At 58.0% G+C, this 12,205-nt stretch overlaps 1 protein-coding gene across 1 annotated transcript in view; it reads right to left on the bottom strand.

The window, feature by feature from the left end:
* The window catches only part of CIAO3 (cytosolic iron-sulfur assembly component 3), a 148,777-nt gene that overhangs the window by 4,323 nt on the left and 132,249 nt on the right, over positions 1-12,205 (bottom strand). The window contains exons 2-7 of the mRNA XM_050774714.1: positions 6,282-6,366; positions 5,039-5,134; positions 3,388-3,531; positions 2,462-2,594; positions 973-1,107; positions 467-585 (exon numbers count right to left, since the gene is read on the bottom strand). Of these exons, the coding sequence (XP_050630671.1) occupies positions 467-585; positions 973-1,107; positions 2,462-2,594; positions 3,388-3,531; positions 5,039-5,134; positions 6,282-6,347 (693 nt within the window). The 5' untranslated portion in view covers positions 6,348-6,366. The remainder of the gene's footprint in view (positions 1-466; positions 586-972; positions 1,108-2,461; positions 2,595-3,387; positions 3,532-5,038; positions 5,135-6,281; positions 6,367-12,205) is intronic.

The following is a 12,205-nucleotide window of genomic DNA, read 5'->3' as shown; positions in this document are numbered from 1 at the left end:
ACCAACCAGCCCCAGCCCCAGGTGAAAATCCGTGTTTCCGGGCGGGAGGTGCTGTAGGGGACATGGGCACTCCGGGCCCAGGCACCACCAGGGCCACCCTCACCCTCTCCCGCCCCCCACTGGCTGAGTGTCGTCAGGCTTCAGTCCCGCGGGGCCTCAGGTGGGGGTCGTGCTGGGCACCCTGTGGATCTGGTGGCCGGGGCTGCCCGAGGGCCTCCTGCTCCCTCAGCCCCAGGCCTGGCTGTCTCTGCGTGAGCGGTGAGCAGCTTTGGATCGGAACGTGGCCCTGTGCTGCCCAGCAGGAGAGGAATGGCCTGAACTAGGAGGGAACAAGGGTGGAGGTGTGCTCGGGAAGGCCACACACCAGGGCGCAGGACTCTGTTTCCTGCAGCCTCGCGGCAAACAGCCAGAATAATCACGTCTGGCCGCTCTCCAGCCTGAGCCTGGGGCGGCCCAACGCCGTTACCTGCTGCTGGGCGAAGAAGTCCTTGACCAGGGAGCCCATGACCTGCTGCGGGGACCGGGCGGTGCTGATGTGGGGGAGGATGAAGCTGCCGTGCGTCTTCTCGGCATAGCAGATCCAGCCTGAGGCGACAGGGGCACACGGGGCTGGCGGGGGCGCACGGCGGCCCCCGCACCCACAGGCAGCAGCACGACATTCTGGAGGCGGGTCCGCTCATACAGGAGATCATGATGACATTAAAGAGTGCTCGTTCCTGTTCTTCCCACCACCACGTGGAGCTCGGCGTGCACGCAACACCGCCTAGGGACCTGAGGTGACTGTGGGTGGCTCCCAAGGGAGGGCAGCCCCTTCTCCACAAAAGGCCATTTGTGCCAACATTTCCAACCCGTCCTGCGAAACCGGCTTGCGTCTCCACCCCCTATCCCCCGCCTTGTCATCCGTGTCCATATCATGTCACATTTTAACTTAACTCGAACTTGACTCTCACACCGCCCGCACCATGAGCACACCTGGGCAGGCGGAGGCCAGCAGGGGCAGGGCCTGTCTGCAGTCGGCCTGTCCTCGGAATCGCCGCACAAACTCTCGCTGGCTCTCCAGGAGGCTGAAGTGCCTTGAGAAGGCGGTGTCGAAGACAAAGTGCACCCCTGGAAGGTGAAGGTGGGTGCCTGGCTAGCCCCGCGCGGGACGCCCACGCGAGTACACGCCTGTGTGTGGACCACCGTGGTGCTGCTGGGGGACGTGTGTGGCACCCGCTTCCCGTGCCAAAGCCCCGGCCCCACCGTGGGGACCTCCTTAAGCCGCGTTGCCTCGGCATCCCCTGCGAATGCAGGGCTTGCTTTCCCACCCCACAGGCAGGGCAGCCGCTCGGCAGCTCAGTCCTCCACCCTCCCAGCTCCTTAGCGAGGCTGGTCCAGGGAACTGCCACGTGCACTGCTCCCGGTGACCCTCCCTAGGGCACAGCTGGACGTGGCCTGCTGGACTGGCCCCTCGGACCCTGAGTGTGCAGACCTGCCACAGTGGCCGCCCCTCACACACGGCAGGACTCCTGGGACAGGCCCGCCGGCTCCAAGCCCAGCAATTAGAACTGCTTGGTAAACCTGCCTGATCGTGCCCTGGACCCCAGCAGAGGCACCAGCACGTGGGTCCCTCTGTCTCTGCCTGACCTGTCATTCCTGCCTCGTGTAACCCATGGTCGGAAGACGGCCTTCGGACTCACTGTGCCCCACCTGCCCGTGATCTGTAAGTAAAAATCTTTGAACTTGCTTCCTATTCCGGTGGGGACGAAACCGACACCTTCCACCTGGAGAACCACGGGCTGCCCCAGGCCAGGTTTCCCCTGAGACACCAGGTCAGGCTCCCAGTGCCAGAGCACTGCTCAGACACCAACTGGACGTGGGTGTGGGTCAGACAAGAGCCATGGGGCACCTGCCAGTGTCAACAGGTTTCCAATGTGAGGGACCCGGGACACAGTTGGATGACAGGCAGTCTGCCGGGTACAAAGCACACAGTCCTGCCTCACTGGGAACGAAGGGACTGGACGTGGCAGTTACCCATGAAAGGCACACAGTAGCCATGAGGTCCAGCCCCTTCATTCCCAGTGAGCCACCGGGCACAGGAGCCTGGTTAGCTGGGGCCTCTCAAGACACCCAAGCCCAGCTCCAGGCACACAACCGAAGTCCGCCGAAGCTGGCCTTAGCTGAACCCAGCGGAGCCCCGGAGAGAGTGCCTTAATATCATCAGCTAAAAAGTACAAGGAGTTGGCCAGCCCCAACTCACAGAAAGTGCACAGTCAGAATGCAGACGTTTTCCGTGAGAAGGCGCTGCTCTCAAATGTCAAATCAAAACTTCAGGCTGAGGTCACAGAGGGAATAAAGTTTGTGTAGCACTGAAGTTCAGGGCTGGGTGGCATGTCAGTGACTCAGAGGCACGAGGAGCCTGGGCTCACTCAGACGCCCCCTTGGTGTGGAGTGGCAGTGTTACCCCAGGTTCAAAGCCTACCTATTTTTTTAAAGAATGAGGTTAATTTCCTGGCAGTGTCTGTAGGATTCAGCTGAAACCGTGCAGCCAGCGATGCTCTAGACTGTGGCGAGACTGAGACTACAACCAGCCTCTGCTGACTGGGCGCCGCCATCTGCAAAGCAAGGGGAAGACGCTGCTTACTCTGCCGGCCTTATGCTGATTCCTGGTGCCCAGAGCTGCCCGGTGAGATGCCGTCGGCTGTGGAGAGGGCATGCCAGCTCTATCAAGAGTGTCTTTTTTTTTTTTTTTTTCCCACACAGAGTCTTGCTCTGTTGCCCAGGCTGGAGTGCAGTGCTGTGATCAGAGCTCACGGCAACCTCTGCCTCCCAGGTTCAAGGGATTCTCCTGCCTTAGCCTCCTGGGTAGGTGGGATTACAGGTGTGAACCACTGTGCCTGGCCAAGGATATCATTTTTTTTTTTGATGGAGTCTCGCTCTGTCACCCAGGCTGGAGTGCAATGGCATGATCTTGGCTCACTGCAACTTCTGTCAGTGATTCTCCAGCCTCAGCCTCCCGAGTAGCTAGGATTACAGGTGTGCACCACCGTACCTGGCTAATTCTTGTATTTTTAGTAGAGACGGGGTTTTGCCATGTTGGCCAGGGTGGTGTTGAACTCCTGACCTCAGGTGATCCACCCGCCTCAGCCTCCCAAAGTGCTGGGATTACAGGCGTAAGCCACTGCGCCCGGCAAGGGTGTCATTTTGATGTATATTTAGAACCTGAAGTTCCGGGCCTGACACGTTCACCACTGGCACCAACTGACAGGTAAATCACCGAGATCCCAAGCCTCAGAAAGGCAGGTGCCACCTGTAGGCGGCACCACACAAGCTGCCCTTGGCAAAATGCCTCGGCTGCTGGGGTGGATTTCAGGTTAAAGCAGAGTCCTCTGGCCGCCCACCACTTACTTTGTTAGCATCTAGAACCTTCTTCAGCTCTTCGTGGCTCTGCTGGGTGATAAGCACGGTCTCTGCAGAGGTAATGCAGCCGCTGCACGCCAGGCAGTCGTTTAGGGAGACCTTGGCCTTCTCCAGCCTCCGGGTCCCGCCGTCCTACAAGGGAGAAGAACTCGGTGCGCACCGCGAGCCCCCTCTGCATGAGGACATGGAGCCAGAGGATAGTGGAGTCCAGCTCATAACCAACAACCAACATGGCTGCTGGCTGGGCTTGTGTGCTGCTTAATTTTTAAAAATTAGACATGTATTACAAAAATGCACACACACGTTCTAGAGTTTCATAATGCCATCAAAGTCTACTTTTTGGTACGACTTGGTTAGTGCATCAGAATCACAGGAATAAGGCTTGCCACTGGTTTCTCAGCAAAGCAGCTGCCACCCCGCCCACCCATGGGGTCCTGGACAGGTGCTGGCCCTGGTGCACACTCACGGGGCTGTGGGGCAGGAAAAAGCTGAAGGTGGGCTCTGAAAGGAGGAGGCAGGAGAGCTGAGGACAAAGAAGGAAAGGACAAAGGGATGGGAAGAGGAAAGCAGAGGGAGGAAGGCTGGGAGCCTGGCCCCCCATTGGCAGGGCAGAAACGATCGTCAGACTCGGCCAAACAGATGCAGGAACGAGGTGTTCCAGTGGGGACGCTGGGACATCCCTTAGCCACTTTTCTTAGATGCAAAATGCACGAAGCTTGAGCTCCCCCAAATCCTCCTGCAAAGGCAGGAATGGTTTGAGCAGGGCCAGGGGTGCTGCAGTGGCCCGGAACGCAGCCAGAGGAGCAAGGCTACTGGGTGGGAACCCCTCACAGCCCCGCTCTCTGCTAGGCCTGTGTGTCATGCAAAGTCACAATCTGAGCTCGCCCTGTATTCCTACGTTGGTTCTGCCTAAAGGCACAAACCGACAGCCGGGCCCACCAGCACCCCAGCACCTTCCAGGGGTTCCCTTCGTTTGTGGGCCAGGCCCCCAGTGCTGGGCTGCAAATCGTCTCAGTGCAGTGGTTCATGAGATCAGGCAGACGTTTTTTAGAGTTCAAATGGCAGACAGTCAGGTGAATTTTAACAGTTTCTTTATTTTTTTGAGATGGAGTCTCTGTCTCAGGCTGGAGTGCAGTGGAGCAGTCTCAGTTCACTGCAGTCCCTATGTCCCGGGTTCAAGCGATTCTCCTGACCTCAGGTGATCCACCCCCTGCCCAGGCCTCCCAAAGTGCTGGGAATACAAGCGTGAGCCACCACGCCTGGCCTGAATTTTAACAGTTTCATCAGGATTTTATCACTTAGAGAGGAAGTACTATCCTTTAAGAATAAGGGGTCTGAACTAGAAAATCTTACATGGTTAGAACTAGGGGGAACAGGCAGACAGGATCTACCATCTCTGCCAAAGAGCCCTTCCGCTGAGCAGACCAAGCTTGCTGTTTGGCCTGGTGCTGCTCATTCACCTGCCCAAGGCACCCTGACCCCCAGCCTCCCAGATGGCAGGTGAATTCGACCAGTGGAAAAGGGCTGGTAAGACGTGGAGCATTTCAGCGTCACCGCTCCGAGCTGGGAGGAAGCAGATAAAAAAGTGTTTCGGACCAGCCAGGCAGGAGAGATGGTGGGGCAGCCTCCTGTGCCTTACTTGGTTAACTTGGAAGTAGCTCCCGTCATCTTCTATGCGAATCTTGGCCACACCACTTCCCGGTCTTTTTTCCACTTTGACGGGCTTGATGCATTCCTAGATCAGGAAGAGACCCCAAGTCAGGGCCTGGGAGTGGGCAGAGGCTCCCTGGGAGGCCAGGTCTCAAGAATGGCTGCCCAGCCACATGGCATGAAGGCTCTGCCCACAGCCATACACTCAGGGACTGAGGCTGGTCCCACCGTCTTCTTCCTGTCCCCCTGCTCTCACCTCAGGGAACGGGTTCCCAACATCCTGCGGCACTGAAGGTCCCAGTGTGCACGAAAGCCAGTGCTCATGGCGCCTGCAAACTACCCACCCGCGGAGACACCACCAAGGCTGACCTTTACCCTTCAGGTGAATGGGGGCGTGACTACCACAGAGGCCAGAGGGTTACACTGCCCATCGAGAGGACGTGTGCTTGGATCTGTTTGGAGATCACCTCCTGCCCAGTGCCCGGGAAACAAGTTCATTTCTCTCCCTTCTCCTTGAGAACCCTGTCAGCCCGGAAAGCCGCCTCCCAGCCCGCCTCTCGCCCTGCTCAGCCCTGGCCCTGCGGAGCTGTTGGACATGGACAGGCAGGCGCACCCAGGTAAGGGCGCCTGCAGCCTCCCGGGTTCAAGGGTAGCTGTCCGGCCCACCTGGGCGACGTCAAGGACAGCTCTACTGAGGAGCCATTGCGGGGCGTCTAGCGGGCCGCCCCCACCGCCCTCAACTGAGGTGGGGTCCCCACCGCGCCTGTTTATGCGGATATAAAGGCTGTGGCTTGGGGGTCCTGAGGCCTGACAGGGCGCCCGTGCAGGGGAGGAGGCCCCGATCCGGGCCTCGCCGCGCTCCAGCTGCGACCCAGGGGTCGGGTTAGAGTTAGGGACGGGTGGGAGCCGCCTCCGCTGCCTCCCCTGGGTTGGGCAGGTGGGCGCCAGCCAGCGACCGCTGGACCCTCCCACGCAGCCCGCTCGGACACTGTGGGGCACAGGAGCGGGCCGGGGGGCGCCGCCCTCCCTGGCCTCAGTTTCCCTGTTGGTAAGAAGCGGGCCGCAGTGTCAGAGGCCCCGCGCCGGGGTCGATAGAGACCCCGACGGCCCCCACCGGGCTCCCGGGATTCGGATCTCATTCCTCAGGGGAAGAAGTGGGGCACAGAACAATTTCCCTCCGCGCGAGAGGGCACCGAGCGCAGCCTCTCCCCCGCCCGCCCAGGCCGGCCCACCTGAGACGGCCCGATGAAGTCATCCAGGTCCGTCAGCTGCAGCGCTCCACTGAAGGGCGACGCCATGACGGCCGCACTTGGCGCCGCGCGGAGGTGTCGCCCAACGGCGTGAAACGAACGGGCTGGTTCCGCCACGCTGCCGGAAAGCGCCTCCAAGGTGCATGCGTACCGCGCACCTCGCCCCGCGGCCGGCGCCCTCTGCTGACGAACCCGGGCGCTGCTGCTCCCCGCCCACCCCGCGGGAACCCGGGACCGACCCTTTCCTCCGCCTCCCGCGCGTCCCCGGCCCCGGGTTGGGTTGCAGGGGGCGGCCGGGTCAGCGCCGCAGCTCCGGCCCCGGAGTCTCTCCGCCTTCACAAGAAAGCGGAGGGGATCCTGGCTCCGTCCACTTCGTTATCCGTTGCGTACCTGCGAACCAGGTGCTCTCGGATGCAACCCAAGAACCCGGAACTTGCGTGGCAGGCAGAAGGCGCTCAGCTCGTGTTGGGGAATTCAGGCAGGGAAGAAAGCGGGGATGGGGGCAGGCCTCACCTTCCTGGGGAGCCGCTCCCAGGGCCTCCAGCACCCTTTTCTGTTATCTTGGAGTTCAGTCTGGAAAAGTCCATACCCCTGGGAGACCCTGAAACAGGACTCTGCGGACCGACTCGCTTTTTTTTTTTTTTTTTTTTTTTTTTTTTTTTTAAACGGAGTCTTGCTCTGTCGCCCAGGCTGCAGTGCAGTGGCGCAATCTCGGCTCACTGCAACCTCCGCCCCCTGGGTTCAAGCGGTTCTCCTGCCTCAGCCTCCCGAGTAGCTGGGACTACAGACGCCCGCCACCACGCCCGGCTAATTTTTTGTATTTTTATTAGAGACGAGGTTTCACCATATTAGCCAGGATGGTGTCAAACTCCTGACCTCCTGATCTGCCCTCCTCGGCCTCCCAAAGTGCTGGGATTACAGGTGTGAACCTCTCTGCCCGGCCCTGACTCACTTTTTTTTTTTTTTTTTTTTTTTTTTTTTTTTGAGACGGAGTCTTGCTCTGCCGCCCAGGCTGGAGTGCAGTGGCCGGATCTCAGCTCACTGCAAGCTCCGCCTCCCGGGTTCACGCCATTCTCCTGCCTCAGCCTCCCAAGTAGCTGGGACTACAGGCGCCCGCCACTTCGCCCGGGTAGTTTTTTGTATTTTTTAGTAGAGACGGGGTTTCACCGTGTCAGCCAGGTGGTCTCGATCTCCTGACCTCGTGATCCGCCCGTCTCGGCCTCCCAAAGTGCTGGGATTACAGGCTTGAGCCACCGCGCCCGGCCTTTTCTTTTTTGAGATAGAGTCTCACTGTTGCCCAGGCTGGAGTGCAGTGGCGCGATCTCGGTTCACTGCAACCTCTGTGGCCTGGATTCAAGTGATTCTCCTGCCTCAGCTTCTCCAGTAGCTGGGATTACAGGCACCTGCCACTGCGTCCGGCTAATTTTGTAGTTTTTAGTAGAGATGGGGTTTCACCATCTTGGCCAGGGTGGTCTTGAACTCCTTACCTAGTGATCCACCCACCTCAGCCTCCCAAAGTGCTGGGATTACAGGCGTGAGTCACTGCGCTCAGCCTTGACTCACTTTTTAAGCCGTTGTTTGTCATATGTCCAGTTACACGTCTAACGGCCAGTTTTATGGGGACTTTTGAGGAAATTCCTGAATCTAGGCTGGCATCTTTCTGGCCTGGGCAGGCTCAGCCCATGGAGATCTCACGGTGGCAACATCCTAGGCCCCAGCCTGTGCCACACCCTCCCCGGGGTTCTAGGCCCTGATTCCGACCACGTGTCTACAGCTGGATGCGGCCTGGGCACTCCTGCACCTGCCTGCACCTGCCCGTGGGGTTTGGGCCACCATCCTGTGTGGCCTCCTCCATCGCCTGCAGCTGCTCCTCTCGGCCAGACAGGACTTTCTTCTGCTGCTGCACGGAGGAGTTTCCCCAGCACCTGGGCCAGGTGGGCTTCCAGGCAATACCTGGCTGAGCTTGGAGATGAGGTGCCTGAAATATGTTCTATTAAAAATAGAGGCCGGGCGCGGTGGCTCACGCCTGTAATCCCAGCACTTTGGGAGGCCGAGGCGGGCGGATCACGAGGTCAGGAGATCGAGACCATCCTGGCTAACACGGTGAAACCCCGTCTCTACTAAAAATGCAAAAAATTAGCCGGGCGATGCGGCGGGCGCCTGTAGTCCCAGCTACTCGGGAGGCTGAGGCAGGAGAATGGCGTGAACCTGGGAGGCGGAGCTTGCAGTGAGCCGAGATCACGCCATTGCACTCCAGCCTGGGCGACTAAGCGAGACTCTGTCTCAAAAATATAAATAAATAAATAAATAAATAAAAATAGAACAGAGGGCTGGGTGCGGCGGCTCACACCTGTAATCCCAGCACTTTGGGAGGCCGAGGCGGGTGGATCACCTGAGGTCAGGAGTTGGAGACCAGCCCAGCCAACATGGTGAAACCCTGTCTCAACTAAAAATACAAAAGTTAGCCCAGCATGGTGGTGTGCACCTGGAATCCCAGCTACTCAGGAGGGTGAGGCAGGAGAATCGCTTGAGCCTGGGAGGTAGAGGTTGCGGTGAGAGCGCACCATTGCTCTCCAGGCTGAGCAACAGAGTAAGACATTGTCTAAAAAAAACCAAGAAAAATTAGCCAGGCGTGGTGGCACACGCCTATAATCCCAGCTACTAAGGAGGCTGAGGCAGGAGAATCGCTTGAACCTGGGAGGCGGAGGTTGTAGTGAGCCGAGATCGTGCCATTGCACTCCAGCCTGGGCAATGAGTGAAACTCTATCTCAAAAAAAAAAAAAAAAAAGCCAGGCATAGTGGCACGTGCCTGTAGTCCTAGCTACTCGGGAGGTTGAGACAGGAGAATCGCTTGAACCCAGGAGGTGGAGGTTGCAGTGAGCTGAGATCACACCATTGTACTCCAGCCTGGGCGACCAAGCGAGACTCCATCTAAAAGAAGAAAGAAAAAAATATGAAAGAAACTTAATGCCACTGAAATGCAGTGGAGTGGGTTTACAGAAAATGTGAGAGTGAGGAGGGCTGTTGAGATTAGGGGAAGGGTCTTTAGGTGAGCTTCCTCCTGCTGCTCTGGGTGGAGCTGCGGTGGGGGCTCAGCCCCTTGGGGGTTCTTCATTAACTCACAGATATTTCCCTGGAGCCCCTGGGCTCTAATGCCAACCTCGTGCCTCTGGGCTCCCTGCTGTCGATTTTGCAAATTGTTTCATCATCATCATTAGCGAGTATTTACCATGCACTTCCCATGTGCTAGTCCCTGAGCCAGGGCCTGGGAACCCGGGGCTTACGTGGATCAGTGAGGACACGAGGGCCGGCCGTGGACATAGGACGAGGCCGGCTGGACCCCAGGTTGCTGTGATGCTGTGACTGTGTGTGGGCACCCCCTTTCCCTGGGCTGGAAGGGGTGCCTGGTGGAGGCGTCTGCTCTGGGGGCACCCACAGGACCCCCTGTTGCCTACGGCCGCCCCCGGTGGTTGGGAGGGAGGCCGTGTGCTAGCATCCTCTTGCCTGTCTGGGGTCATGGCACTGGTGGAGCCGCGTGGTCCCTCCCCTGGGCTGGTGTCAGAATTGCACCCTGGGAAGGGATCATCCTGTGCCTGTCTCCTGAGGCTTCTGTAACAAATGACCACACACCAGGGCGAAAGCAGCAGAGATGCATCCCCTGCTAGCTCTGGAGGCCACACATCTGAGGTCACAGTGTCATTCACCATGCTCCCTCTGGAGGCTGCAGGGAGGACCCTTCCTGCTTTCTCCAGCTTCCAGGGGCTCCAGGTGTCCTTGGCCCGTGACTGCGTCGCTCCAGCATGTATATATATATATATATTTTTTTTTTTTTTTTTCTTTTTTTTTTTTTTTTGAGACGGAGTCTCACTGTGTCTCCCAGGCTGGAGTGCAGTGGCGTGATCTCGGCTCACTGCAAGCTCCGCCTCCCGGGTTCACGCCATTCTCCCGCCTCAGCCTCCCAAGTAGCTGAGACTACAGGCGCCCGCCACCTCGCTCGGCTAGTTTTTTGTATTTTTAGTAGAGATGGGGTTTCACCATGTTAGCCAGGATAGTCTCGATCTCCTGACCTCGTGATCCACCCGCCTCGGCCTCCCAAAGTGTTGGGATTACAGGCTTGAGCCACCGCGCCCGGCCTATATTTTTTTTCTTGATAAAGTGTCTTGCTCTTTTCCCAGGCCAGAGTGCAGTGACGTGATCACAGCTCACTACAGCCTCAGGCTCCCAGGCTCAAGGGATCTTCCGGCCTCAGTCTCCCAAGTAGCTGGGACTACAGGTGTGTGCCACCACACCCAGCTGTTATTTTTACTGTTATTTATTATTATTGTTTGAGACGGAGCCTCGCTCTGTCACCCAGGCTGGAGTGCGGTGGCACCATCTCGGCTCGCTGCGACCTCCACCTCCTGGGTTCACACCATTCTCCTCCCTCAGCTTCCCGAGTAGCTGGGACTACAGGCACCTGCCACCACACCTGGCTAATTTTTGTGTATTTTTAGTAGAGACAGGGTTTCACCATGTTAGCCAGGATGGTCTCCATCTCCTTACCTTGTGATCTGCCGGCCTCAGCCTCCCAAAGTGCTGGGATTACAGGTGTGAATATTATCATTTTTTGAGACAGAGTCTCACTCTGTCACCCAGGCTGGAGTGCAGTGGCACAATCTTGGCTTACTACAACCTCTGCCTCCTGGGTTCAAGCGATTCTCCTGCCTTAGCCTCCTGAGTAGCTGGGAGTACAGGCGCCTACCACCGCGCCTGGCTAATTTTTGTATTTTTAGTATAGACGGGGTTTCACCATGTTGGCCAGGATGGTCTTGATCTCCTGACCTCATGATTCGCCCACCTCAGCCTCCCAAAGTGCAGGGATTACAGGCGAAAGCCACCACGCCCGGCCCTTATTATTATTATTTTTTGAGACAGAGTTTTGCTCTTGTTGCCCAGGCTGGAGTGCAGTGGCGTGATCTCTGCTCACCGCAACCTCTGACTGCTGGGTTCTAGCGATTCTCCTGCCTCAGCCTCCCGAGTAGCTGGGATTACAGGAGTCCATTACCAGGCCCAGCTAATTTTTATATTTTTACTAAAAGTAGGGCCGGGCGCAGTGGCTCATGCTTGTAATCCTAGCACTTTGGGAGGCCGAGGCGGGTGGAACACAAGGTCAGGAGATCGAGACCATCCTGGCTAACACGGTGAAACCCCATCTCTACTAAAAATACAAAAAATTAGCCGGGCATGGTGGCGGGCGCCTGTAGTCCCAGCTACTCAGGAAGCTGAGGCAGGAGAATGGTGTGAACCTGGGAGGCGGAGGTTGCAGTGAGCCGAGACCGCACCACTGCACTCCAGCCTGGGCGACAGAGCGAGACTCCGTCTCAAAACAAAACAAAACAAACAAAAAAATGAGTTTTCACCACGTTGGCCAGGCTGGTCTCAAACTCCTGGGCTCAAGTGATCCTTCCACTCAGCCCCCCAGTGCTGGGATTACAGAGTGAGCCGCTGGGGCCCACCTGGATATATCTTTTGGGAGGTTGCCCTGCAGCCACCGCAGCCCTCGTTTCCAGGTTCTTGTGGGACCCTCAGGAGTTGAAGGACAAAGAGATGCTTTCCACCTCCTAACCGGGTATGTGGCTTAGGGAGGCTGTGTGGGGGCTGGGCTGCCCTGCGAGGGGCAGGCAGGGTGGAGGTGGGGCCTGTGAGTCTGGTGGAGGGGACGCAGCCCAGGTTGGCTGAGGGCCGGTAGGTGGTGCTGTGGAGCCCCCGTGGGCCAGCAGGTGCCACAGCCCGGTACGGGGGAATAAACCCATCCCAGGTGAGGAGTTCCTGGGGAGAGAACTGAGTTCTCCAAAATTAACTAATTTTTCCTGAACATCTGATTTCAAAACGTTTACTGAGCTTTTCTGTGTTCCATCAAGGCCTCT

The sequence above is a fragment of the Macaca thibetana genome, chromosome 20 (genome assembly GCF_024542745.1).
Source record: "Macaca thibetana thibetana isolate TM-01 chromosome 20, ASM2454274v1, whole genome shotgun sequence".
Classification (NCBI taxonomy): domain Eukaryota; kingdom Metazoa; phylum Chordata; class Mammalia; order Primates; family Cercopithecidae; genus Macaca; species Macaca thibetana.
This window is presented reverse-complemented; position numbering and strand designations above follow the sequence as displayed.